Below are 23,321 nucleotides of genomic sequence, written 5' to 3'. Positions count from 1 at the left end.
GGTAAGCCAACTCAAATACAGGCTGCAAGTATTAATAGCCACTGTTATTCTTCTCATTGTTGTAATTAGAGACTTCTGTACTTTGGTAATTTGTTATATACCACAATTTGTAAGTCGCTCTGGATAAGAGCGTCTGCTAAATGACGAAAATGTAAATGTAAATGTAATGATTGTTTCTCTCTCTCCCATGGAGCCTAGATTGCACATTAAAGTAACTGTCCAGTGAAAATCTCACTTTTAAAAGTTAATATTCTGTTAACTCATACCCAAATAATGTTGTTGACTCATCCTTTACTCGTATTTGTGGCCAAAGCATAAATTGGAGAAAAACCATATAAAGAAATCAACCTCAAACTTTTATCTCAAACAGACGTTTAAAAAATGCTTGCTATTTCCTCATAGAGGAGCTGGCCAATCAGCGGTCTAGTCGCGTGAATATTTTTATGGACGGGTATATACGCCCACACCATTCTGTTGCTGGGGTATGCCCACACCATTCTGTTGCTGGGGTATGCCCACACCATTCTGTTGCTGGGGTATGCCCACACTATTCCAACACAGAAAAGCTGCTTTTGAACATACTTAAAGAAATTTGGAAAGAAAACTATTTCACTAATTAATTATAGGTCATATTTCATAGAAATCTGGAAACAAATCTTGAAATCTACTCTAAAGCGGACTGTCACAGTTTCACAGAGTTTCAGAATCAGGCCAGAGCAGTACAGCTCGTTAACTCAGTAGGCTAGTGTGAAAAAGGCCTAAAATAATACAATACAACTTTATTGTCCGCAGTCACAGCAAACAACGGAAATGTATATTCTGCTCTCTGCATTTCTCAACCCTCCACACACATCATACAGACACACAGTTGGGAGGAGCACAGGGTCAAGCTGCAGTGCAGCACCCCTGGATGGAGAGCATGTTGTGGGGATTGTTGTTAGGATATGAACCCAGCAGCCCTCCAGTTGCCAGATCAATTTCCCCCCTTTTATCCCAGCGCCTGGCCTGGGATTTGAATGGGTGACCTTTCGGCTACAACTGCTGGGCTGCCTACCACCCCACAAAATGTTTAGCTGGAAGTTACACTATCCATGCCAGATTAATAAAACTGAATCCCATTCATATCCTACAAGTCAAATGGCTTTTGTATTTGAAGCCCTCTGCCATAGAAGTGATGGAACTGCATTACTATAACATGGCATAAGAGGGCAGCCTCTGATTAAACAGTATGACACTTCATGTAGGGAGCAAAAAACAGCAGTTTATTTAAAAATGCAATGTTACTCTGTGTGTAGGCCAGAGGAGTCTGGTGGGAGGAGCTATAAACATGTGGTTTCTATATGTTTGATACAGTTCCATATATTCCATTCCAGTCATTACAATGAGCCCATCCTGCTATAGGTCCTCCCACCAGCCTCCTATGGTGTAGGCCTTTGCCATTTTTCAGTGAAAGTGACTTGATCAATTATGTTAGTGAATATTATGTTAGGATCTAGGCTCATCTGTTTGGCAAAGCTTAACTCTATAGGGGGGAGTACGGTATACTGTATTATTCTTTGTCTGTGAACAAAATAATTGTTATTGTTTCAATAGAGATCATGATACAGCCTACTCAACCAAAACTGCAATAGAATCAATCTTGGCCTAATTGCCACAACTATGTTTTGGATAGCTTTTTTCTGTCTTTTTTTTTTTTTGTCAAATCAAAACAAAAATAAAACAAAAGATGTAGGGCTTTGTTTTATTGACAAATCTATCTGAAGATATCAATTCCAAGATACACGTTTACACAACCCAATTGAATCACAGCTTCTGAGAAAGGTTGACATCAGGCATCAGAGGGATGGTGTTCTGTTCTGTGAAGTCCCCGTTTCAAGATGTGTCTCACTTGGTCTTGGTCTCACTGATCACCTTGCCGTCAACACTTTCCATGACGATAGTCACCACCTTGCGCGTTGTGGTGGCTGTTGAGACACTGCAAGGTCAGAGACAACATCATTAGGTAGACTTACTTTGGCGCAATAGTTTTTGCCATACAATCTTTATTTCAATTAAATCGAATGCTCTGGAAGACTTGTGCGGGTTGAGGTGTAGAATCCCAGGCTCACCTGCTTGTCATTTCTCCATCCAGCAGTCTCCTGTACTCAGTGATCTCCATCTCCAGCCTGGTCTTGATGTCCAGCAGCATCTGGTATTCCTGGCCCTGGCGCTCCAAGTCACCACGTATCTGACCAAGATGGCCCTCCAAGATGGTCACCCGCATCTGATAACTCGATAGCATATTGGCATAGCGGTTCTGTGTGTCAGCCAGGGTGCCCTCCAGGGATGCTTTCTATTAGACAAGAATAGGGAAAAGAGAAATGAATAGGAGCTGTGACATACTGCAGAAGATGGGTGGTTAATAAACGTAAATACAGAGGACATCTTTTTCTCAACTTGGTGTTTGTAGTTAATCTCACCATGCTGAGTTCGGATTGGAGTTCGATTTCTAGACTTTGCATTATGCGTTTAACTTCAGTGATTTCAGATTGGGATGATTGGACGGTCTCGGTGCTGCAGGCGACAGCTTTCTGGATTTCTCCTGTCTGTAAATGACATAAAGGGCATAATTAGCTATCAAATTCACTGAAGAGACATTAGAAACAATTAGTTAAAAACATTATCATGTCATTGGTCAAAAATAAAAGATCTGGTATTACCTTTGCATTAAACCAGCACTCCAGTTCTTTGTGGTTCTTGGCAGCAATGGCATCGTAGTGCTGACGGATATCAGCCATGACTTTGGTGAGGTCTTCCTGTGGTGCAGCATCAACCTCCACGTTGACCGTCTGACTACCCACCTGCGCCCGGAGGGCCTTGAGCTCCTGAAGAAGAAATATCAGAAGACCAAGTGTCAACCTTTTTCCCCTAGCTTAGAAGCTTTGATAACTTGGTACTTAGTGCAATCATTCAGGCGCACCTCCTTGTGGTTCTTCTTGAGGTGGACCAACTCCTCCTTCAGCTCCTCAACTGCCATCTCTAGGTTGGATCCTCCAATGGTCAGCTCGTCCCTCACCTGCCTCAGCCCAGCAATATCAGCCTCCACACATTGCGTCATAGCCAGCTCATTCTCATACCTGTGTAACATCAAAACACCAACAGTTTGCCTTTTGTTTTGGCAACATTTGTACTACACTTTTTGTACCACACTTTTTTCCATTTTCATAGAGGTTGCATTAATGGATACTTGCTGATGTAATATACAGCTACCACAGTCATTCTCACACTCACTTGACTTGAAAGTCATCTGCTGCCAGCTTAGCATTGTCAATAGCCATGTAGAATACTCCATTCATACGAGTGGCATCAAAGATCTGAAAGGGGGCACAGAGGAATGTCACTGTCACAATGAAATAGAAAGAAGACGGGTACAATGCCAATCACAAATGTTGGGATAAATGGTTGAATAATTGGCAAATCATTTAATCTGGCTCACAACAGTGCAGAGAGTTGAACAAACCTACTGTGAAAGAAACATAAACTATTTTGCAATCAGCTAATATGGGTTGCAAAAACAGAGAACACATTCAATTTGACATAAAACAGGTAGCCTGTCTTCATTCTTGTTTTACAGTGAATTCTACACAGAATGAGAACCAATTATATGTTACCCCCTAAGGCAGGGCTGATTTTTTTATTGAGCGGATGGTCGGGGGGCTGGAACATAATTATAAATCATTTATACTCCGCAAATTGACGCAAGAATCCCAAACAGATATTGTATTTGACAAAAACATAATCCTTTCAAACCTTGATTACATTGGTACATGATCACATACTCTATGTCTCTCTATTTATGAGGGGAAATACTTGAGAATAGCTTTCCTAAATTAAAATGAGCAAATTCCTAGAGATTTTACAGTCTTTTATGTCCAAAAACAAAGAAAAAGAATCGGACTCAGAAAACTTTGGGGGGGCCAAATAAAATCTGCCAGTTAACGATTGTCACGATCGTTGGTTAGAGATGAGGACCAAGGCGCAGCGTTGAAGGTGAACATATCTTTTTATTACTGATCACACGATCAAAACAATAAACGATAACGTGACGTCTACAGTTTAACACAAACCGAAATGAACAAGAAACCACAAACACAAAGTGAAAGACAGACAGTTAAATATGGCTCCCAATCAGAGACACCCAGCTGACACTCGTTGCCTCTGATTGGGAGTCACTCAGCCCAACATAGAAAATCAAACATAGAATTACACACCCTGGCTCAACATAACATAGTCCCCAGAGCCAGGGCGTGACAGTACCCCCCCCCCCCCAAAGGCGCGGACTCCGGCCGCGCCAAACAACCACAACAGGGGAGGGACCGGGTGGGCACTCCGCCTCGGCGGCGGATCCGGCTCCGGACATGACCCAGGCACGGGTTGTGCTGGACTGACGACGCACACCCCTGGCTTGATGCGTGGAGGAGGAACGGGCCGGACCGGGCTGACGAAGCGCACCCCTGACTTGGTGCGGGGAGCAGGAATGAGCCGGACCGGGCTGACGACGCGCACCACTGACCCGGTGCGGGGAGCTTGGACGGGCCGGACCGGGCTGGCGACGCGCACCACAGACTTGGTGCGGAGAGCAGGAACGGGCCGGACAGGGCTGACGAAACGCACCATAGACTTGGTGCGGAGAGCAGGCACGGGCCGTGCCGGACTGACGACGCACACCACTGGCTTGGTGCGGGAAGCTTGGATGGGCCGGACTGGGCTGGCGACGCGCACCACAGACTTGGTGCGGAGCGCAGGAACGGGCCGGGCTGGGCTGTCGACGCACACCGTAGGTTTGGTGCTGGGAGCAGGAATAGACCGGACCGTACTGGGGACACACACCACTGGCTCTACACCGGGATCTGGAACGGGCCGGACCGGACTGGCAACACACGCCAGTACCTCTCGCCGTGCCTCTACACCCTCCATCCCCTCTTCTACCAGTGGCCCCCGTAACCTGGCGGCCTCCTCTGCAACCCCGCTGGACCGCTCCATAGCGGCCTCCTGCTGCCCCGACGTCGTGAGCCACCCCTAAAAATGTTCTGGGGGTCTCTCCTCCCCGTGGGCCAGGCCTCCATCATTCTCGCCAGACTCTCACCCCACTGCTCCAAACTCCAACCTCTCTCCTCTTCTCTTGGCTTGGCCCAGTCGAGACTCCTACTCAACTGCTCCCAAGTCCTTCCTTTCTCTTCTTCATGCTGCTTGGTCCAGTTATGGTGGTTTCTTCTGTCACGATCGTTGGTTAGAGATGAGGACCAAGGCGCAGCGTTGAAGGTGAACATATCTTTTTATTACTGATCACACGATCAAAACGATAACGTGACGTCTACAGTTTAACACAAACCGAAATGAACAAGAAACCACAAACACAAAGTGAAAGACAGACAGTTAAATATGGCTCCCAATCAGAGACACCCAGCTGACACTCGTTGCCTCTGATTGGGAGTCACTCAGCCCAACATAGAAAATCAAACATAGAATTACACACCCTGGCTCAACATAACATAGTCCCCAGAGCCAGGGCGTGACAACGATCCCTGCCCTAAGGCTTGCTCTCTAAGCATCCCTGACCAAGTAAACCCTTTTTAGTATAGGCCTAGGTCTATAGGCCTCAGGGAAACTCCGTTTGGATCACAGGAGGCTGCTGAGGGGAGAACGGCTCATAATAATGGCAGTGGAAACCATGTATTGGATGTATTTGATACCATTCCACTCATAACACGAGCCCGTTCTCCCCAATTAAGATGTGGCCCAGAGTGAGTGGAAACACAGGAAAGGCTGTTGATGCAAAAATACCCACTCTGCTTTTATCTTACCGAGGGTTCTGTTCCAACAGAGTTGGAAGCATGTAAACATTGTGCTTCATTTTGTGTTTAAAATGGCTTTAAGTTTATCCATTGATGTCAATGAACACTATTCAAATTGATTTTTTAAAAAATCAATGTATCCAAGCAACAGTCTTTTCTGAATGCTTATTATTTTGTATCGAAAGGGATCACAGAGGGCATGATGACGCTCACACCATTATACTGACACAAAGGCCCATTTTTCTAAACCTCTTCTACATTCCCTCTACCATTCCCTTCACCACAGTCTGACTCTGTTTAATAGAAGCTACCTGTTTAGCAGAGGTTGTTTGGTGGACTTACCTGGATTTGGAGTTTGTTGATGACGACTTTGAAGGTAGTGCAGTCGTGAGCCTCAGGTGTGGCTTTGTTCTCCAGGAACTGGTGGATCTTCATCTCTAGATCAGCGTTTGCCTTCTCCAGGGAGCGGACCTTGTCCAGGTAGGAGGCCAGACGATCATTCAGGTTCTGCATGGTGGCCTTCTTATTCTCGTTCACAGCGGAGCTGCCACCAGCCTCACTGCCAGCAGAGACGGTGCTGGAGGCACTGGAGATGCGCACCCCGGACCCACCGGCACCCCCGTACATGCTGCCGGCCCACATGGCGCTGATGTGTCCACCTCCCCTAGACATGGACATGTGGCGAAAGGAGGCCATAGATGCTCCCTTTATGGATTCACCAGAGGACACAAAACTGTTGCTGGAGAAGGAGGTCATGGTGACGGAAGTTGCTGTCTGGTCTGAGTAGAGAGGAGTGAGTGAGGAGTCGTTGGACGCAGGCCTTTTTATGCTACGAAATGAGGGAGAGGAGAGGGGGCTCTACCTAGATGACATGCAGTGAAATCACTCCACCCTTAGCCAAAAGCTAACGAAAACAAAACAAATTAACAGGCTCACTAATCAGGTCTGGGCGGGAGGAGAGTCAATACAAGATCTGTGGAATCTAAATTCTAACCTGTTTCACGCACAAAATCCTAACTTTCTTAGGACTTGCATCTTTGGCCAAACAGGTACTACTGTTTGGTGCAGGTAGTAGGCTACTTACCATCAGATAACTTTGTCACCTGTGGGGGATGTACTGTATCTGAGTGAGTCTGGACATCTTTCTCTTGATAGACAGGTTAAGTGGCAATGTGAGACCACCAGTCCACCTTTTGTGCCCTTTAGTGCCTCCAATGTCCCCCAAAGGTCACTTCACAATGCTCCTTCAGCTCTGTGCAATACTCCCTTGAGTGATCTAGATCATTTTTTAAAGAAATATTGATGGTACTGAACATTGTTCAGAAAGGCACATGAAGCTTGAATGTGTTCTTAAAACACTATAATCAACGTATTCTGTTACTTAACAGCCATTCCAGTGCACATAATTGATTATAACAATATTTTGAATTGACGGAGCAGCACTTAATCCAAATTATTACAAATTCTGCAGAAAATCGCATACATTGTGTGCAACACATATAGAATGACTATTGTGGACATTTTCTTTGGCAAAAGTAACACAGAAGTCATACTTTGCGGTATAAAACAGTCAACGAACGTTAAATACACAGAGGATTCTAAATTAACATTTGTCATTGGTAGCACTGGTGTGAGATTAATCGCGTTAAAATACTGTTTGAAGAAATATCCATTTTCTGTGCCACCAAATGTTTGCTTACTACTGGTAAAGTTGGCAGGTTGTTAGCTAGCTATCTAGCTAATGATGTAACATGATGACACAAGGTCATTTACAAATAGTTAGTGGCCCGCAAGTAGTTTCAGAACGGCCGCGACATGATTTATATATGTAAAATGCAGTCCGGTCAATCCGCGACAGAAAGAAAAAAACGTTGCGCTGATAATATGGTCATAAAGTTTGAACGGTAAAGCTTGAACGGTCACTCGGAGGCTGCGGTACAGAGAAGCATAATAATTACTACAACTATTACCTGGGCAATTTTTTTTCTAGGCGCACTGGTTCTCCCAAATAAAAATTCCAGGTCGCACAGCAAAATACTGTATTTAGGAGCATATGCTAACAAAATGGTCGCAATTAGAGCCCTGAATACACACCATGCATACTTTACATATATACATAAGAACATAGCTACCATAAGTATCTGCACTCTATTGTACTTGTTTTACCAGTCTCAACAAATAGCCCTAGGCCTAATGTTTATATCAAGATGTTCCATCTATGATATTTACAGTGGTGGAATAAGTACCCAATTGTCATACTTGAGTAAAAGTAAAGATACCTTAATAGAAAATAACTCAAGTAAAAGTGAAAGTCAACCAGTAAAATACTAAAAGTATTTGGTTTTAAATATACTTAAGTATCAAAAGTAAATGTAATCGCAAAAATATACTTAAGTATCAAAAGTAAAAGTATAAATAATTTCAAATTCATTATATGAAGCAAACCAGATGACTAAAAAAAATAAATGCGGATAGCCAGGGGTACACTCCAACACTCAGACATAATTTACAAACAAACCATTTGTGTTTAGTGAGTCCGGTAGATCAGAGGCAGTAGGGATGACCAGGGATGTTATCTTGATAAGTACATGAATTGGACCATCTTCCTGTCCTGCTAAGCATTCAAAATATAATTAGTACTTTTGGGTGTCAGGGAAAATGTATGGAGTAAAAAGTACATTTTCTTTAGAAATGTAGTGGAGTAAAATAAAAAGTAAACAAAAATATAAATAGTAAAGTGAAGTACAGATACCCCAAAAAAGTACTTAAGTGGTACTTCAAAGTATTTTTACTTAAGTATTTTACACAACTGGATATTTACTAAATAACATGTTGAAGAAAGACTGAAAATTCAAGATTGTAGCAGAGAAATAGATTGATACATCAAACTTAAACAACTATGGTAACCAACGATTTCTACAAATCTTTTCTCCTGGCCATGAGCATCGTAAAGTTTTTATTTTTTATTTTTTTATTTCACCTTTATTTAACCAGGTAAACCAGTTGAGAACAAGTTCTCATTTACAACTGCGACCTGGCCAAGATAAAGCAAAGCAGTGCGATAAAAACAACAACACAGAGTTACATATGGGGTAAAACAAAACAAAGTCAAAAATACAACAGAAATACATATAATATACAGTGTGCAAATTTAGCAAGTTATGGAGGTAAGGCAATAAAATAGGCTATAGTGCAAAATAATTACAATTTAGTATTAACACTGGAATGATGTGCAAGAGATGATGTGCAAATAGAGATACTGGGGTACAAATGAGCAAAATAAATAACAATATAGGGATGAGGTAGTTGGGCGGGCTAATTTCAGATGGGCTGTGTACAGGTGCAGTGATCGGTAAGGTGCTCTGACAACTGATGCTTAAAGTTAGTGAGGGAGATAAGTGTCTCCAGCTTCAGAGATTTTTGCAATTTGTTCCAGTCATTGGCAGCAGAGAACTGGAAGGAATTGCGGCCAAAGGAGGTGTTGGCTTTGGGGATGACCAGTGAGATATACCCGCTGGAGCGCAGACTACGGGTGGGTGTTGCTATGGTGACCAATGAGCTAAGATAAGGCGGGGATTTGCCTAGCAGTGATTTATAGATGGCCTGGAGCCAGTGGGTTTGGCGACGAATATGTAGTGAGGACCAGCCAACAAGAGCGTACAGGTCACAGTGGTGGGTATTATATGGGGCTTTGGAGACAAAACGGATGGCACTGTGATAGACAACATCCAATTTGCTGAGTAGAGTGTTGGAGGCTATTTTGTAAATGACATCGCCGAAGTCAAGGATCGGTAGGATAGTCAGTTTTACGAGGGCATGTTTGGCAGCATGAGTGAAGGAGGCTTTGTTGCGAAATAGGAAACCGATTCTAGATTTAACTTTGGATTGGAGATTCTTAATGTGAGTCTGGAAGGAGAGTTTACAGTCTAACCAGACACCTAGATATTTGTAGTTGTCCACATACTCTAGGTCAGACCCCAGAAAGTGCTGGTCACAGGGAAGCCCTTCAAACTGAGAATGTAGAGCGTTGGAGAGACCACCAATTACAGTGAGAGATTTCCTTGTAACTGAAATATGGAATGTCACCAAGCTTGATAATTTTGCATACTAGACTATCAAGTTAGAATGCTCTCGGCCAATCTACTGTGACCCTCTCCAAAATATATTTGTTATCGGTTGACTGTACACCTGCAAACAATCACCAATTTCTTATGGACATCGTAAAAGGAAAGGTTTCTATGTAGATATATATACTAGTATTATGAATATTGTAATGTGGTAATTTCAGTACTGTTTTTGCAGACAGAAAATGTATCCCTTCATTGAAAAGAGATTTCACAGAAATGAATTGATTGATTTATGGCCTAATTCACAAAATATTATGATTGATATACAGTACCAGTCAAAAGTTTGGACACACCTACTCATTCAAAGGTTTTTCTTTATTTTTACTATTTTCTACATTGTAGAATAATAGTGAAGACATCAACACTATGTAACCAAAAAAGTGTTAAACAAATCAAAATATATTTTAGATTTTAGATTCTTCAAAGTAGCCACCCTTTGCCTTGATGACAGCTTTGCACACTCTTGGCATTCTCTCAACCAGCTTCACCTGGAATGCTTTTCCAACAGTCTTGAAGGAGTTCCCACATATGCTGAGCAGTTGTTGGCTGCTTTTCCTTCACTCTGCCAATATATCCTACAAACACCGGCTTCAAGGGCATTGTCACTTTTATACAACGGGTTACCGACATATTCAAATAATGATTGACACATTTTCATTAAAAACATTATTTTGATTAATTTATTCATACTATTTCATCCTTCCACAAGATATAGTCCCAACACAAATCTAGGCTTGCTACCCAAGCCGGCTGGTCGTTCGTTCTATCGGTTCGGTTGCTAGAGACGTGACCCAGTCGTACAGTATTTTTGTTCTGTATCTATGGATGCGACCCAGTCGTTCGTTCTAAATGTTCCATTGGCATGCTAGCTGGCAATGTTCTTATCCCTTGCTTGCTAGCTAGCCAACTACGGCTAACTTACAGACACGTCAAAAATTGCAGCCAGAACAACAGCAAAGTAGCTGCATTTGCATTTGTTTAAGCTGTTTTCTAGTGACATTTATTTGGACACATCTATAATAATGAGCTAATGAGGCGCGATTTCACCTGGCATAGAAAATGTGCTCACTCGTCAGGACACTGTTGTTCAGAGGAGCTAGCCAACAACACAGCTAACTCAATCACTTCAAACTGAAGCTGGAAAGACTGCAAACTAGCTGCACTTTGTTTCGTTTGACCTTTTTCAATTTACATTTCTTTGTATATATCCATAAAAATGATGCCAGCTGATTCATGATTTCGACTGGGTGAGAAACGCTGCCTGCCTGTCTATCTCATCCCGACTCCCGACACTTTCATTACTATGGGACAGCTGGAGATTGAATTTGAATATTGAAACAATTTTACAAATATCGGAGAGACAGACTGCAAGGTTTATACAAATCTCCGCTATTGAAAACTAAATGTTAGTCTAAAAGAAATGTGATATAATGTCTAGATGCTTTTTATAGTAGAGATCAAGTTTATAAATTGCTTGGCTGGGCTGATGAGACAGTGGATTGTGCAGTCAGATGGAACAGATTTAGCCGGTGGTAACGTCATAGATTTAGCCGGTGGTACTTGTGGAATAGACACTAGCTGGAATGCAGTTTTAACCAATCAGCATTCAGGATTAGACCCATCTTTGTATAATGATCTGATAACTAATTATTAGTGATGTCACCAGGCAGGCCAAAACTCCATCCCACCAAAACATCCTGAAATTTTAGGCAGCCTTTTCAAACAGCTCTTACACTAAAAGGGCATTATAATCATTTTCACAATTTCACAGTATTATTCCAAACACATAGTGTGGAAATATAGATAAAACACAGGAAAATCTTATTTTAACTGCACTGGGCCTTTAATAATAGTAAATGGCAAGAATTTACCAAGGGGAAGAAACGTTGTGTTTGTGACAACGTTTTAGAATTGGTGACCATCTCTGTGGCAACCACAGCTGTCAAAAATTGTCACTACTTTATAGGAAACAGTTTTGATGTAAAAAAATATATATAAAGAAAGCACAAGAGACATAAATGTAGTTTGAACACATCGGAACACTTTTATTTCTTAATCTCTCTGAGCAAGTTTGACAGCAGGCATCAGAGAGCTTGTGTTCTGTTCTGTGTGGCTCCCAATTCAAGATGTATCCTCATCCACGGTCTCTTGCACAGTGTCTGAGTTGGTGCTGACCACCTCACCGTCAACAATCTCCTGCACATAGGTCACCACCTTCTGCAAAAAGGTCTTGGTGGTGGTGGCGGTTGAGGGACTGTGGAGGCAGAGACAATATTGTTAGAAAGGCCTACTTTGGCTCAATTATTTTTGGCACACACATTTCATGACCTTCATTCTTTTTCAATTATTTATGTAAAGATCCAGGCTAACCTGGAAAACTCTCCGTCCAGCAGCCTCCTGTACTCAGCGATCTCCATCTCCAGCCTGGTCTTGATGTCCAGTAGCATTCTGTACTGTTGGCCCTGGCGGTCCAGGTCAGCGCGAAGATGACCAAGCTGGTCCTCCAGGCTGGTCACCTGCCTCTGGTAGCCGGCCATCATATTGGCGTAGCGGCTCTGTGTGTCAGCCAGGGTGCCCTCCAGGGATGCTTTCTATTAGACAAGAATAGGGAAAAGAGAGAGAGAGCGAGAGAGAGAGAGAGAGAGAGAGAGAGAGAGAGAGAGAGAGAGAGAGAGAGAGAGAGAAGCGTTTATAGATGACTGGATGTAAGTGCAGAGGTATAGCATTTTTCAACTTTGTATTTTTAGTTTATCTCACCATGCTGAGTTGGGATTGGAGTTCGATTTCTAGACTTTGCAGTGTGCGCTTAACTTCAGTGATTTCAGATCTGGATGATTGGAGGGTCTCTGTGCTGACTGCCACGACATTGTTGATTTCTTCTGACTGTGAATGAAAGACAGCATACCGTAGGAGGTCATTACTGATTACATTCACTGAAGACTGTAACTGGAAAACATAAACATGTCCCTGGCCAAAAAGAAAGGATGCAGTGTTACCTTGGCATTGAACCAGCCCTCCAGATCTTTACGGTTCTTGTTAGCGACGGCCTCGTAGTGGTCACGGATTTCAGCCATGACTTTGGTGAGGTCTTCCTGTGGTGCAGCATCCACCTCCACATTGACCTGGCCGCTCATCTGATTATGCATGGCCAAGAGGTCCTGGGAAGAAAGCATTAACATATATCTGGTCAATATTCAATCCAGTGCCTCATCATCACATAGTAGCCTAATGTTTAATCATAACACTGTTCACCCCATAGCCTCTGCTTGGGGTCTTTATCAAACCCACCTCCTCGTGGTTCATCTTGAGGTGGGTCAACTCCTCTCTCAGCCCCTCAATCTGCATCTCCAGGTCAGATCTGGCTAAGGTCAGCTCGTCCAGCACCCTCCTCAGCCCATTGATGTCGGCCTCCACAGTCTGCCTCATAGCCAGCTCATTCTCATACCTTTGTAACATCAATGCATCAACAAGGTTCTTAGTTCTAACTTTGTTCATGTCAGCTATTTTATGTTACTGATCATTCATGCAAACAAAGAGGCAGTGATGGAAAAAGTACCCAATTGTCATACTTGAGTAAAAGTATAGATACCTTAATAGAAAGTTACTCAAGTAAAAGTGAAAGTCACCCAGTAAAATACTACTTGAGTAAAAGTCTAAAAGTACTTGGTTGTAAATATACTTAAGTATCAAATGTAAATGTAACTGCTAAAATATACTTAAGTATCAAAAGTAAAGTATCAAATTCCTTATATTAAGCAAAGCAGACGGAACCATTTTCTTGTTTTTTAAATTTATGGATAGCCATGGGCACACTCCAACACTCAGACATAATTTACAAAAGCTGCATTTGTGTTTAGTGAGTCTGTCAGATCAAAGGCAGTAGGGATGTCCACGTGTTCTCTTGAGATGTGCGTGAATTTGACCATTTCCCCATTCTGCTAAGCATTCAACATGTAATGAGTACTTTTGGGTGTCAGGGAAAATATATGGAGTAAAAAGTAAATTATTTTCTTTAAGAATGTAGTGAAGTAAAAGTAAAAGTTGTAAAAAAATATATAAATAGTAAAGTAAAGTACAGAAACCCAAAAAAACTACTTACAGTTCCTTCGGAAAGTATTCAGACCCCTTGACTTTTTCCACATTTTTTTTTACGTTACAGCCTTATTCTAAAATGGATTGGATTGTTTTTTTCCTCATCAATCTACACACAATACCCCATAATGACAAAGCAACAACTGGTTTAGATTGTTTTGCTAATTTATTACAAATAAAAAACAGAAATATCACATTTACATAAGTATTCAGACCCTTTACTTAGTACTTTTTTGAAGCATCATTGGCAGCGATTACAGCATGGAGTCTTCTTGGGTATGTATTTGGGGAGTTTCTCCCATTCTTCACTGCAGATAATTTCAAGCTCAGTCAGGTTGGATGGAGAGCGTCGCTGCACAGCTATTTCCAGATCTCTCCAGAGCCGTTCGATCGGATTCAAGTCCAGGCTCTGGCTGGGCCACTCAAGGACATTCAGAGACTTGTCCCGAAGCCACTCCTGCGTTGTCTTGTCTGTGTGCTTAGGGTTGTTATCCTGTTAGAAGGTGAACCTTCACCCCAGTCTGAGGACCTGAGCACTCTGGAGCAGGTTTTCATCAAGGATCTCTGTACTTTGCTCCATTCATCTTTGCCTCGATCCTGACTAGTCTCCCAGTCCCTGCCGCTGAAAAACGTCCCCCACAGCATGATGCTGCCACCACCATGCTTCACCATAGGGATGGTGCCAGGTTTCCTCCAGACGTGACGCTTGGCATTCAGGCCAAATAGTTCAATCTTGGTTTCATCAGACCAGAGAATCTTGTTTCTCATGGTCTGAGAGTCTTTAGGTGCGTTTTGGCAAACTACAAGTGGGCTGTCATGTGCCTTTTACTGAGGAGTGGCTTCCGTCTGGACACTCTAACATAAAGGCCTTATTGGTGGAGTGCTGCAGAGATGGTTGTCCTTCTGGAACCCCGTCTCCATAGAGGAACTCTAGAGCTCTGTCAGAGTGACCATCGGGTTCTTGGTCACCTCCCTGACCAAGACCCTTCTCCCCCGATTGCTCAGTTTGGCTGGGCTGCCAGCTCTAGGAAGAGTCTTGGTGGTTCCAAACTTCTTCCATTTAAGAATGATGGAGGCCACTGTGTTCTTGGGGACCTTCAATGCTGCAGACATTTTTTGGTACCCTTCCCAAGATCTGTGCCTCGAAAAATCCTGTCTCGGAGCTCTACGGACAATTCCTTCGATCTCATGGCTTGGTTTTTGCTCTGACATGCACTGTCAACTGTGGGACCTTATATAGACAGGTGTGTGCCTTTGCAAATCATGTCCAATCAAGTTGTAGAAACATCTCAATGATAATCAATGGAATCAGGATGCACCTGAGTTCAATTTCGAGTCTCATTGCTTATGTAAATAAGGTATTTCTGTTTTTAATTTGTAATACATTTGCTAAAATTTCAAAAAACCTATTTTCGCTTTGTCATTATGGGGTATTGTGTGTAGATTGCTGCAGATTTTATTTAATTGAATCCATTTTAGAATAAGGCTGTAACGTAACAAAATGTGGAAAAAGTCAAGGGGTCTGAATACTTTCCGAAGGTACTGTAAGTAATACTTGAAAGTATTTTTACTTAAGTACTTTACACCACTGCAAAGAGGAGCTTTTTTTCCTGCCATATGTACTGTATGTTTATTGTCTAAATTACTGATTGATTTCGACATTATTGTAAGAATTTGTTTTAACAATAATCTGGCTAGGCAGAACATGAAATGGCCTTTAGTCCCACCCTGCTGTTGTTCTGTATCAGTTATTTTCAGACTCACTTTGTTTTAAAGTCATCTGTGGCCAGCTTAGCGTTGTCAATGGCCAGGTAGATTCCTCCATTCAAACGAGTGGCATCAAAGATCTGAAAGAGGGCACAGAGGTATGTCTCTAATGTTTTGGGTGGATTATTGAGATCAGATTTCACATAGAAAGTATTCTGTGGACCAGAAGCATTGTTTGGCCATGTGTAGTGGATGTGGTGTTGTGTATCCAACATTACGAGAACAGAACTCCATAACTTCACCAGAGTGAAAGCTCCACAATAGAAGACAGCAGAGCGCAAAATGGCGATAAAAAAAAACTGCGATCATCTGATGGCAAGTTCACTATAGGTCAAAAAACAAGAAATATCGAATGTGAAAGAGGCATTTCTATGCAGGCTTTGTGGTTGCACTGGACAACAATTGATCTATCTGCTTACATGCAACTGATAAAGACAAAATATATATTTTTCTTTTTTTAAGCTTGTTAGCAAAACTAGCTATAATGCACATACTGACAGCTGAACTAAAATATGAAAATGTAGCTCACATTTATTCTTTAGCTAAATATTGAAGTCTCCCTTTCCAAATGCACCCTCATCCTTAGTGAATACTTTTTGCCTCTGTGGAGCTCTGTTTGTGTGTGGCTCGAGACACAAGAAAAAAAAACTCCTTACAGGAAACTACTCTGCTTTATCTTTGTCTAGAATCTCTTCGAGCTGATGTAGCTCATATTCACAAACATTGTGCATTATTGGGGCAAGTAGTCAAACCTGAGCAACTGCCCGTTCCTAAACAAACTAAGTGAACCCCTCCACAACCACACCCTTAAAATACATAAACCATTACGTTGTTCTGGAACATAATTTTATTTTTCCGTTTGTCATTGAAAAAACCCAGTGTGTTTTTGCTTTAAACTGACCTATAATTTCCATATAGACTGTACACTAATCTGTCTTCTAATATACAATGTTTTCTTCTTTGCTATATAGTACTTCCTGCCAGAGGTTAATCTTATAGTATCTAAGCCTGGAATTGGTGGCCTTACCCTGTCTTGGAGTTCATGGATGGTGACCTTGAAGGCAGTGCAGTCATGAGATTCTGTCTTGGTCCTGGCCTCCAGGAACATGCAGATCTTCTGCTCCAGATCAGCGTTGGCCTTCTCCAGGGAGCGGACCTTGTCCAGGTAGGTGGACAGACGGTCGTTCAGGTTCTGCATGGTGGCTTTCTTGTTCTCATTCACATCGACAGCGTCAAACATGTTGAAGCCACCAGCCCCACCACCCATGCCAAAACCACCACCAGCAGAGTAGGTGTTGGAGGCATTGGAGATGCGCACCCCGGCGCCACCTGCACCCCCGTACACGCTGCCGGCCCTCATGGCGCTGATATGTCCACCTCCCATGCTACCACCGGAATAGCGAGGGTAGCCCATTCTCATGGATCCACCAGAGGCCACAAAGCTGCGGTTTGAGAAGGAGGTCATGGTGACGGAGGCTGCTGTTGTACTGCTCTGGCTGGAGAGGAGTGGGTGCAGAGTGGTTGGACACTGCTCCTTTTATGCCAGACAATGAGGGAGGGAGAGGGGGGTTTGAGGTTTCTACACAGGTGAGAGTGTGGAAAATTCCATCCATACAGTCCAAGACAGGTAACTCAGGGAAGAAATAACAAACATGTCAGTAAAGCAGGTAGGTAGGGGCCTATGAATAATCAGAAGTGTATGGAATCCTAAGTATACCCTAGTCTGGGTACCAGTCCTTTTAGCCAATATTCCACTCCTTGCCACTCCTGTCATTTGCCTAAGACTTTTGGAAAATGACAGGAGTGGCAAGAAGTGGAATGTAATAGCTGAACAGAGACGTCAACCAGTATACCCTTTTGCACAACCAAAATTCTAGCTAGTACAGACTGAGGTACCCTTGGTGGTAAAACTTGTTGCTAGCCACTTATCCATATGTTATATATATAGTTTGTATCTTTATTATATTTGAAATTAAAGACTCTTTACGCCCTCAAATTAAGGACTAACCTTATGTGAGTTTATACTTTAAGTTAATTTTGTAGTTCACCTTCGGTAGTTGCCTCTGTCTCTGCCTGCCCTGCAGCAGCTCTGTACAATGTTCTATTGTGTGACAGAACACTATTAACCGCAATCTCCCAAATCACTGCTGTTTATTAGATTTTATTTGTATTTGTACATCAGCTATTGTTGGGTAGTAAGCTTACTGTCTCAAACTTGCAGATATTATTTTCAAGGAGACCACCATAGTCCATTGCAGAGTTTCCCCATTGGTAAAATAAATGCAGAATATTGCTGAACAACAACTGCTGAATATTGTGAACCGTAAAACACTGGTGGTGTATTCTGCTGGTTTTGTCTTGAAAAATCTTTCCTCAAGCGAGCTGTTTGACACCTGATCCAACTGACGTATGTATATAGGGTCTGGTCCTTGTTTAGGGAACATGAGCCGTGGCTTTCACTCTTTGTCCATACACTGCACCTATAGTTTCAGCAGCATCCAGCATTAGGCCACACCTTTAAGCTGCTATTTCCTTCAGGACTTAACTGATTATTCTGATTATAACCTACATTTTACAGCCCGACTACAATGTTGGCTTTGGTTAGTCCAGAAGTAAATTGTTGCAGATAGTGGATTTCGTCGATTGTTGCAGATAGTGGATTTCGTCGATTGTTGCAGATAGTGGATTTCCACACTTGTTTTTCAGACTGTTGATTCGTAAATCAAGTTATCCACTGGGTCAGTGTGTCTTATAGTTCTCTGTAATAGTTCATAAAGTATTTTGTTTGTTTTTCCTTGAGAGACATTGTTTACAAGTTACAGTTTGTGCTTTGCTTTGTCACTTGGGTAAGCTTAATTAGTTTGTTTTGTCTGACTGCCAAGGGATGCCCAGAGCACTGGGTTGGCTGAAGTTCCAAAACAGTGTTTGTGGTTTTAATTGTTTAATCCAACAAGGAAAGAACACAGCTGATAAATGGAGATCTTATATGAATAATTGACACTTGTCTTTGAATGCCCACAACATTAAATAGACAAAGGTAATATTCAAAGAGACTGCAATTAGACTTAACAACTGATTACTATGGTTACATTAATTTGTTTGACTTTCAATTGACCAGATATAATCAGTTTCTTTAGTGTCCCATGACTTTATAGTATGTCACCAAAATTATTATTATGGAGTGAGCAGACATATTACATTGTTTGCTGCAGTCTAGACATAATTATTGTACGTTTATAGGGTTAGGCCTTTTATAGGGTACAAAGGGCTTTAATAGCCTATGATAAGAGCTTCGCTTAAAATACATGTTTTGTGTGTGCAATTAAAGGTAGAATTAGCGAGATGATGTTGCAACAAACAGCACCGTATATATTGAGATGAACCGTATATATTGAGATGAACCGTATATATTGAGATGAACTGTATATATTGAGATGAATGCGATGCAAGACTTTGCTCTCATACAGTAACACAGAGTATCTGCGCATGTGCACGGGTGAACTTCACGCTGCTACAACGTGGTAGCTATGGGACCAAAACAGCTGAGAAGTTTAGCCTTGCGCTTCAACCCTCTTAGTTGTTATGGAAAATGACCCACTATGTATTTGCTTCGTGCATGCACCATCATCTTGCTGAGTCTCCAATATTTAGTCAAACATTTTTCAAGTTTATATTATTTTGCAAGTGAAAGTGTATTTTTGTCATATAGCCTAATTAAATGTCAGTGTTAAACATTGAAATCAAAAGGAAAGGCAAACAGAGTTTAGATGAAGAGGTCATGCTTGGGAAACTGTGTATTAAGTGGATGTGATGAATTAGAAAATGCCAAGACATGAAAAGTAAGTTTCAACACTTCGGAACACGTTTATTCTTAATCTCTTTGAGAAAGGTTGACAGCAGGCATCAGAGAGATGGTGTTCTGAGGTGTGAAGTTTCTGGTTCAAGATGTTTCTCACAGGGACTTAACCACTGCCGCGGCGGAGGAGCTGGTGGAGCTGACCACCTTGCCGTCCACCACTTCCTCCACAATAGTCACCACCTTGCGTGTTTTTGTGGTTGTGGATGAGGATGAGGATGAGGATGACATGCTGAAGGGCAAAAAAACAATGTTGTTAGGTTCCATCATTCTGAGGACAGTTTTTGACTGTATGTCTATGCCATTTGAAACACATGAGGCATGAGACTCAAAGCTCACCTGCTAGCCTCTCCGTCCAGCAGCCTCCTGTACTCGGCGATCTCCATCTCCAGCCTGGTCTTGATGTCCAGCAGCATCTTGTATTCCTGGCCTTGGCGTTCCAGGTCAGCCCTGAGATGTACCAACTGTTCCTCCAAGCTGGTCACCTGCATCTGATAACCTGACAGCTGCATTGAGTAACGGTTCTGTGTCTCTGCAAGGGTATTTTCCATGGATGATTTCTATTGGGGAGAAATTAAGAGCAAAACAAAACATCAGGAAGAAGTTGAGCAAGAAATGTAAACAAAATAATTTCTGAACAGTCTTACCATGCTCATTTGTGATTGCAGTTCGATTTCAAGACTCTGCAGCGTACGTTTGACTTCTGAGATTTCAGATCTGGACGTTTGGATAACTTCTGTGCTAATTGCGACCTCCTTGTTCAGCGCCTCGGTCTGTGGAAAACACCATCCAAAATAATGTTTTTATATGAACTATTTAATTGATGGGACATTTTAGATACTGTGGACCTACAATATGCAATCATTTTTATAATGGGAAACACTTGTAGTCACCACCTTGCAATTTCTTACCTTGGACAAGAACCAGCCCTCCAGATCTCTGTTGTTCTTGGCAGCGACAGCCTCATAGTGTTCACGAATCTCAGCCATGACCTTGCTGAGGTCTTCCTGTGGTGCAGCATCAACCTCCACATGGACCTGGCCGCTCATCTGGGCACGCATGGACAACAGCTCCTAAAGGAATCATGGATAGTCTGGGTCAACCTCAGTCATGCATTACTCATTATGCATGGCATTGCCGATTTTCTTCACCAATCAACTGATGACTAATAGTCATGGGCGGCGCACAATTGGTCCAGCGACGTCCAAGGTAGGGGAGGGTTTGGCCGGCAGGGATGTGGGTTTGTTTCCCACAGGGGGCCAGTATATAAAAATATATTTAAAAAACAAAAAAACATTTATGCATTCACTAACTGTATAAGAGTGTCTGCTAAATGACTAAAATGTAAAATCTAAATGTAAATGAAGATGAGCACTTCCTTTTGTATGACTAAATCTATAGTCACTCAGACTTACCTCCTCGTGGTTCTTCTTAAGGAAGATCAACTCCTCTCTCAGCCCCTCAATCTGCATCTCCAGGTCAGATCTAGCTAAGGTCAGCTCGTCCAGCACCCTCCTCAGACCACTGATGTCGGCCTCGACAGATTGCCTCATGGACAGCTCGTTCTCATACCTAAGCAAAATCAAAACAGCTTTGTTTGGAGAATACCACATCTGTTTACTGCACTAAAGATATACTGTATCTATTGAAGACAGTATGGATTGATGCATCTTTATTGTGATCATTCATGATGTCACTCACTTGACCCTGAAGTCATCTGCTGCCAGCTTGGCATTGTCAATGCTGAGGTAGATTCCACCGTTGATGCGTGTGGCATCCTGGATCTGAAAGAGAAAATTACGTTTTGGAGTGAAACAGTTTTATCTGGAGTGAATGGATGAATGGAGCTATAAACTTGATCTGATTTTGAGGCAGTTTTGGGTGTGTTAGTATGTCTGACAATGGACCAGAGATCAATGACCCTGGGGATACGTACACTGCATTCACAGTGCACAATGGAATGAAAGAAAATAAAGCTACATTTAAGAACATCAATGCAGTAATGGCATGAACTAGATTTATGATATTGTCCTAGACATTATCGGGTTACTGGTGAAGGCTTACTAAGTAGTGGTGTTTATCTTGTGCCTGGGAGTAATTGGCACTCCCCTTCCTCTTCCACAATAGTAAGGTAACCGCTATCAGTGGCCATAAAACCCAGCCTTTATAAACAAGTAAAAGTAGTCATAATGGTGTGCTGTAGTTGTAAATGAGTTGACGGACATACCTTGCCTTGGAGTTCGGTGATGGAGAGATGGAAGGCACTGTAGTCACGAGCAGTGGGGGAGGTCTTGGCCTCCAGGAACATGCGGATCTTGTGCTCCAGATCAGCATTGGCCTTCTCCAGGGAGCGGACCTTGTCCAGGTAGGTGGCCAGACGGTCGTTCAGGTTCTGCATGGTGGCCTTCTCGTTGGCAGACACGTGCAGGTCCAGGCCATCAGACAGGTTGAAGCCACCTCCACCACCACCCATGCCAAAACCACCGCCAGCAGAGAAGGACCTGGAGGCACTGGAACTGGAGATGCGCACACCAGAGCCACCTGCACCCCCATACACACTGCCAGCCCTCATGCCACTGATGCGGCTGCCACCTCCCATGCTGCCACCTCCAGACATGGAGAGGCGAGAGGAGCCCATAGATGCTCCCCTCATGGATCCACCAGAGGACATGAAGCTGCTGCTGGAGAAGGACATGTTGATTGAGTCTGCTGTCTTACTGCTCTGGCTGGAGAGGAGTTAGTGAAGAGTGGAGGAGAAGGGCTGGTTGTTTTATACAACTTCACGGGAGGGGGGTAGAGGTAGGAGGGAAAAGATCATGAAAGGCGTGGGAGGAAACACCTCCCCTAAGTATTCTATTTAAGTCATAAAAAGCAAACATGCAAACACTCAATCTGTCAATTGCTTGTGGGTGTGGCAAAGGGCAGCGAGTACCGAGATTTCTTATGAAAATCTCATTATTTATTTCTGCTCGCCAGCGAGTATCAGTCTGAGAGCATATGCTTAATGTACTGTCAGGATTAAAACACACTAAACCATTGAAAGTTAATCTTTAACCCCTTTATAACTTTATAATTGTACTTTAAAAAAAAAACATTTTAGAACATAGAATAAATAGTGTAGTGGAGATTGCTCCTTGGTTAAAGAGTAACTTTCCCCCCTGATTACACACTGCATACGTCTTACCTTGGGTCCTAGATGTGTCAGTAGGACAATAAGGGCGACAAGTGTGTGTGAACTAGCTAAAGATAGCTCATTGAGTCAAGGCCATCTCCATGCAAACCCTTAACAACTATTTCAAACTCAGCCTTTCATGAAGGAATGTGGTGCCCTGGATTCTCAAAATGTTCTGGCAGCAACTTTTTCTGCATTGTGCACACCTGGATTACAAAGTAAACCAGTTATTTGGTCAACAACACACAACACTCATTGCCTGCAGAATCACACTTAAGCCCTGTATAATCTTGAATCAACAATGATAGCACAAGTGCATGGATTTCAATGAATGAGTAGGCTAAGGTGGTGTTTTTCCCTGATAAACAGATTAATCAAAAGCTTATCTAGTCTAAGATAGCATGAGTTGTTACGCTCACTTAATAATCAATCTATAAGGTATTAAGAATTGGCATGAAATGAAGCCACACTAT

General features: G+C 42.5%; 3 protein-coding genes across 3 annotated transcripts; all 3 read right to left on the bottom strand.

Annotated features, from left to right (window-relative positions):
- Positions 1 to 1,368: 1,368 nt before the first annotated feature.
- LOC121569474 (keratin, type I cytoskeletal 50 kDa-like) lies at positions 1,369 to 6,606 on the bottom strand. The gene is made up of 7 exons (XM_041880453.1): positions 6,177 to 6,606; positions 3,271 to 3,353; positions 2,960 to 3,116; positions 2,700 to 2,864; positions 2,460 to 2,585; positions 2,109 to 2,332; positions 1,369 to 1,975 (listed from the first exon to the last, which is right to left on the bottom strand). The coding sequence occupies exons 1-7, from the start codon at positions 6,588 to 6,590 to the stop codon at positions 1,885 to 1,887; spliced, it is 1,260 nt and encodes a 419-aa protein (XP_041736387.1). The 5' UTR covers positions 6,591 to 6,606; the 3' UTR covers positions 1,369 to 1,884.
- Positions 6,607 to 11,980: 5,374 nt separating this feature from the next.
- Positions 11,981 to 17,341, bottom strand: LOC121569473 (keratin, type I cytoskeletal 50 kDa). The gene is made up of 7 exons (XM_041880452.1): positions 16,848 to 17,341; positions 15,818 to 15,900; positions 13,250 to 13,406; positions 12,958 to 13,119; positions 12,719 to 12,844; positions 12,332 to 12,552; positions 11,981 to 12,215 (listed from the first exon to the last, which is right to left on the bottom strand). Exons 1-7 carry the CDS (start codon positions 17,283 to 17,285, stop codon positions 12,083 to 12,085), a joined length of 1,320 nt encoding a protein of 439 aa, XP_041736386.1. The 5' UTR covers positions 17,286 to 17,341; the 3' UTR covers positions 11,981 to 12,082.
- A 2,319-nt stretch (positions 17,342 to 19,660) lies between these two features.
- LOC121569472 (keratin, type I cytoskeletal 13) lies at positions 19,661 to 22,431 on the bottom strand. Its single transcript, XM_041880451.1, has 7 exons — positions 21,904 to 22,431; positions 21,378 to 21,460; positions 21,092 to 21,248; positions 20,588 to 20,749; positions 20,324 to 20,449; positions 20,016 to 20,236; positions 19,661 to 19,908 (listed from the first exon to the last, which is right to left on the bottom strand). The coding sequence occupies exons 1-7, from the start codon at positions 22,369 to 22,371 to the stop codon at positions 19,773 to 19,775; spliced, it is 1,353 nt and encodes a 450-aa protein (XP_041736385.1). The 5' UTR covers positions 22,372 to 22,431; the 3' UTR covers positions 19,661 to 19,772.
- Between the last annotated feature and the right edge of the window lie 890 nt (positions 22,432 to 23,321).

The sequence above is a fragment of the Coregonus clupeaformis genome, chromosome 35 (assembly GCF_020615455.1).
Source record: "Coregonus clupeaformis isolate EN_2021a chromosome 35, ASM2061545v1, whole genome shotgun sequence".
Classification (NCBI taxonomy): Eukaryota; Metazoa; Chordata; class Actinopteri; order Salmoniformes; family Salmonidae; genus Coregonus; species Coregonus clupeaformis.
This window is presented reverse-complemented; position numbering and strand designations above follow the sequence as displayed.

What these genes read in the sequence shown, in the direction of transcription:
- LOC121569473 (XM_041880452.1), bottom strand. Translation starts at nt 17,285, where the DNA reads ATGACCTCCTTCTCAAACCGCAGCTTTGTGGCCTCTGGTGGATCCATG. An exon ending in AGGGCTGGTTCAATGCCAAG is followed by an intron (nt 12,845 to 12,957) that starts GTAACACTGCAT and finishes TTTCATTCACAG; the next exon opens with TCAGAAGAAATCAACAATGT. An exon ending in TCCAATCCCAACTCAGCATG is followed by an intron (nt 12,553 to 12,718) that starts GTGAGATAAACT and finishes CTTGTCTAATAG; the next exon opens with AAAGCATCCCTGGAGGGCAC.
- LOC121569472 (XM_041880451.1), bottom strand. Translation starts at nt 22,371, where the DNA reads ATGTCCTTCTCCAGCAGCAGCTTCATGTCCTCTGGTGGATCCATGAGG. An exon ending in TCACCGAACTCCAAGGCAAG is followed by an intron (nt 21,461 to 21,903) that starts GTATGTCCGTCA and finishes TTTCTCTTTCAG; the next exon opens with ATCCAGGATGCCACACGCAT. An exon ending in TTAAGAAGAACCACGAGGAG is followed by an intron (nt 20,750 to 21,091) that starts GTAAGTCTGAGT and finishes TGATTCCTTTAG; the next exon opens with GAGCTGTTGTCCATGCGTGC.
- LOC121569474 (XM_041880453.1), bottom strand. Translation starts at nt 6,590, where the DNA reads ATGACCTCCTTCTCCAGCAACAGTTTTGTGTCCTCTGGTGAATCCATA. An exon ending in TCAAGAAGAACCACAAGGAG is followed by an intron (nt 2,865 to 2,959) that starts GTGCGCCTGAAT and finishes TTTCTTCTTCAG; the next exon opens with GAGCTCAAGGCCCTCCGGGC. An exon ending in AGTGCTGGTTTAATGCAAAG is followed by an intron (nt 2,586 to 2,699) that starts GTAATACCAGAT and finishes TGTCATTTACAG; the next exon opens with ACAGGAGAAATCCAGAAAGC.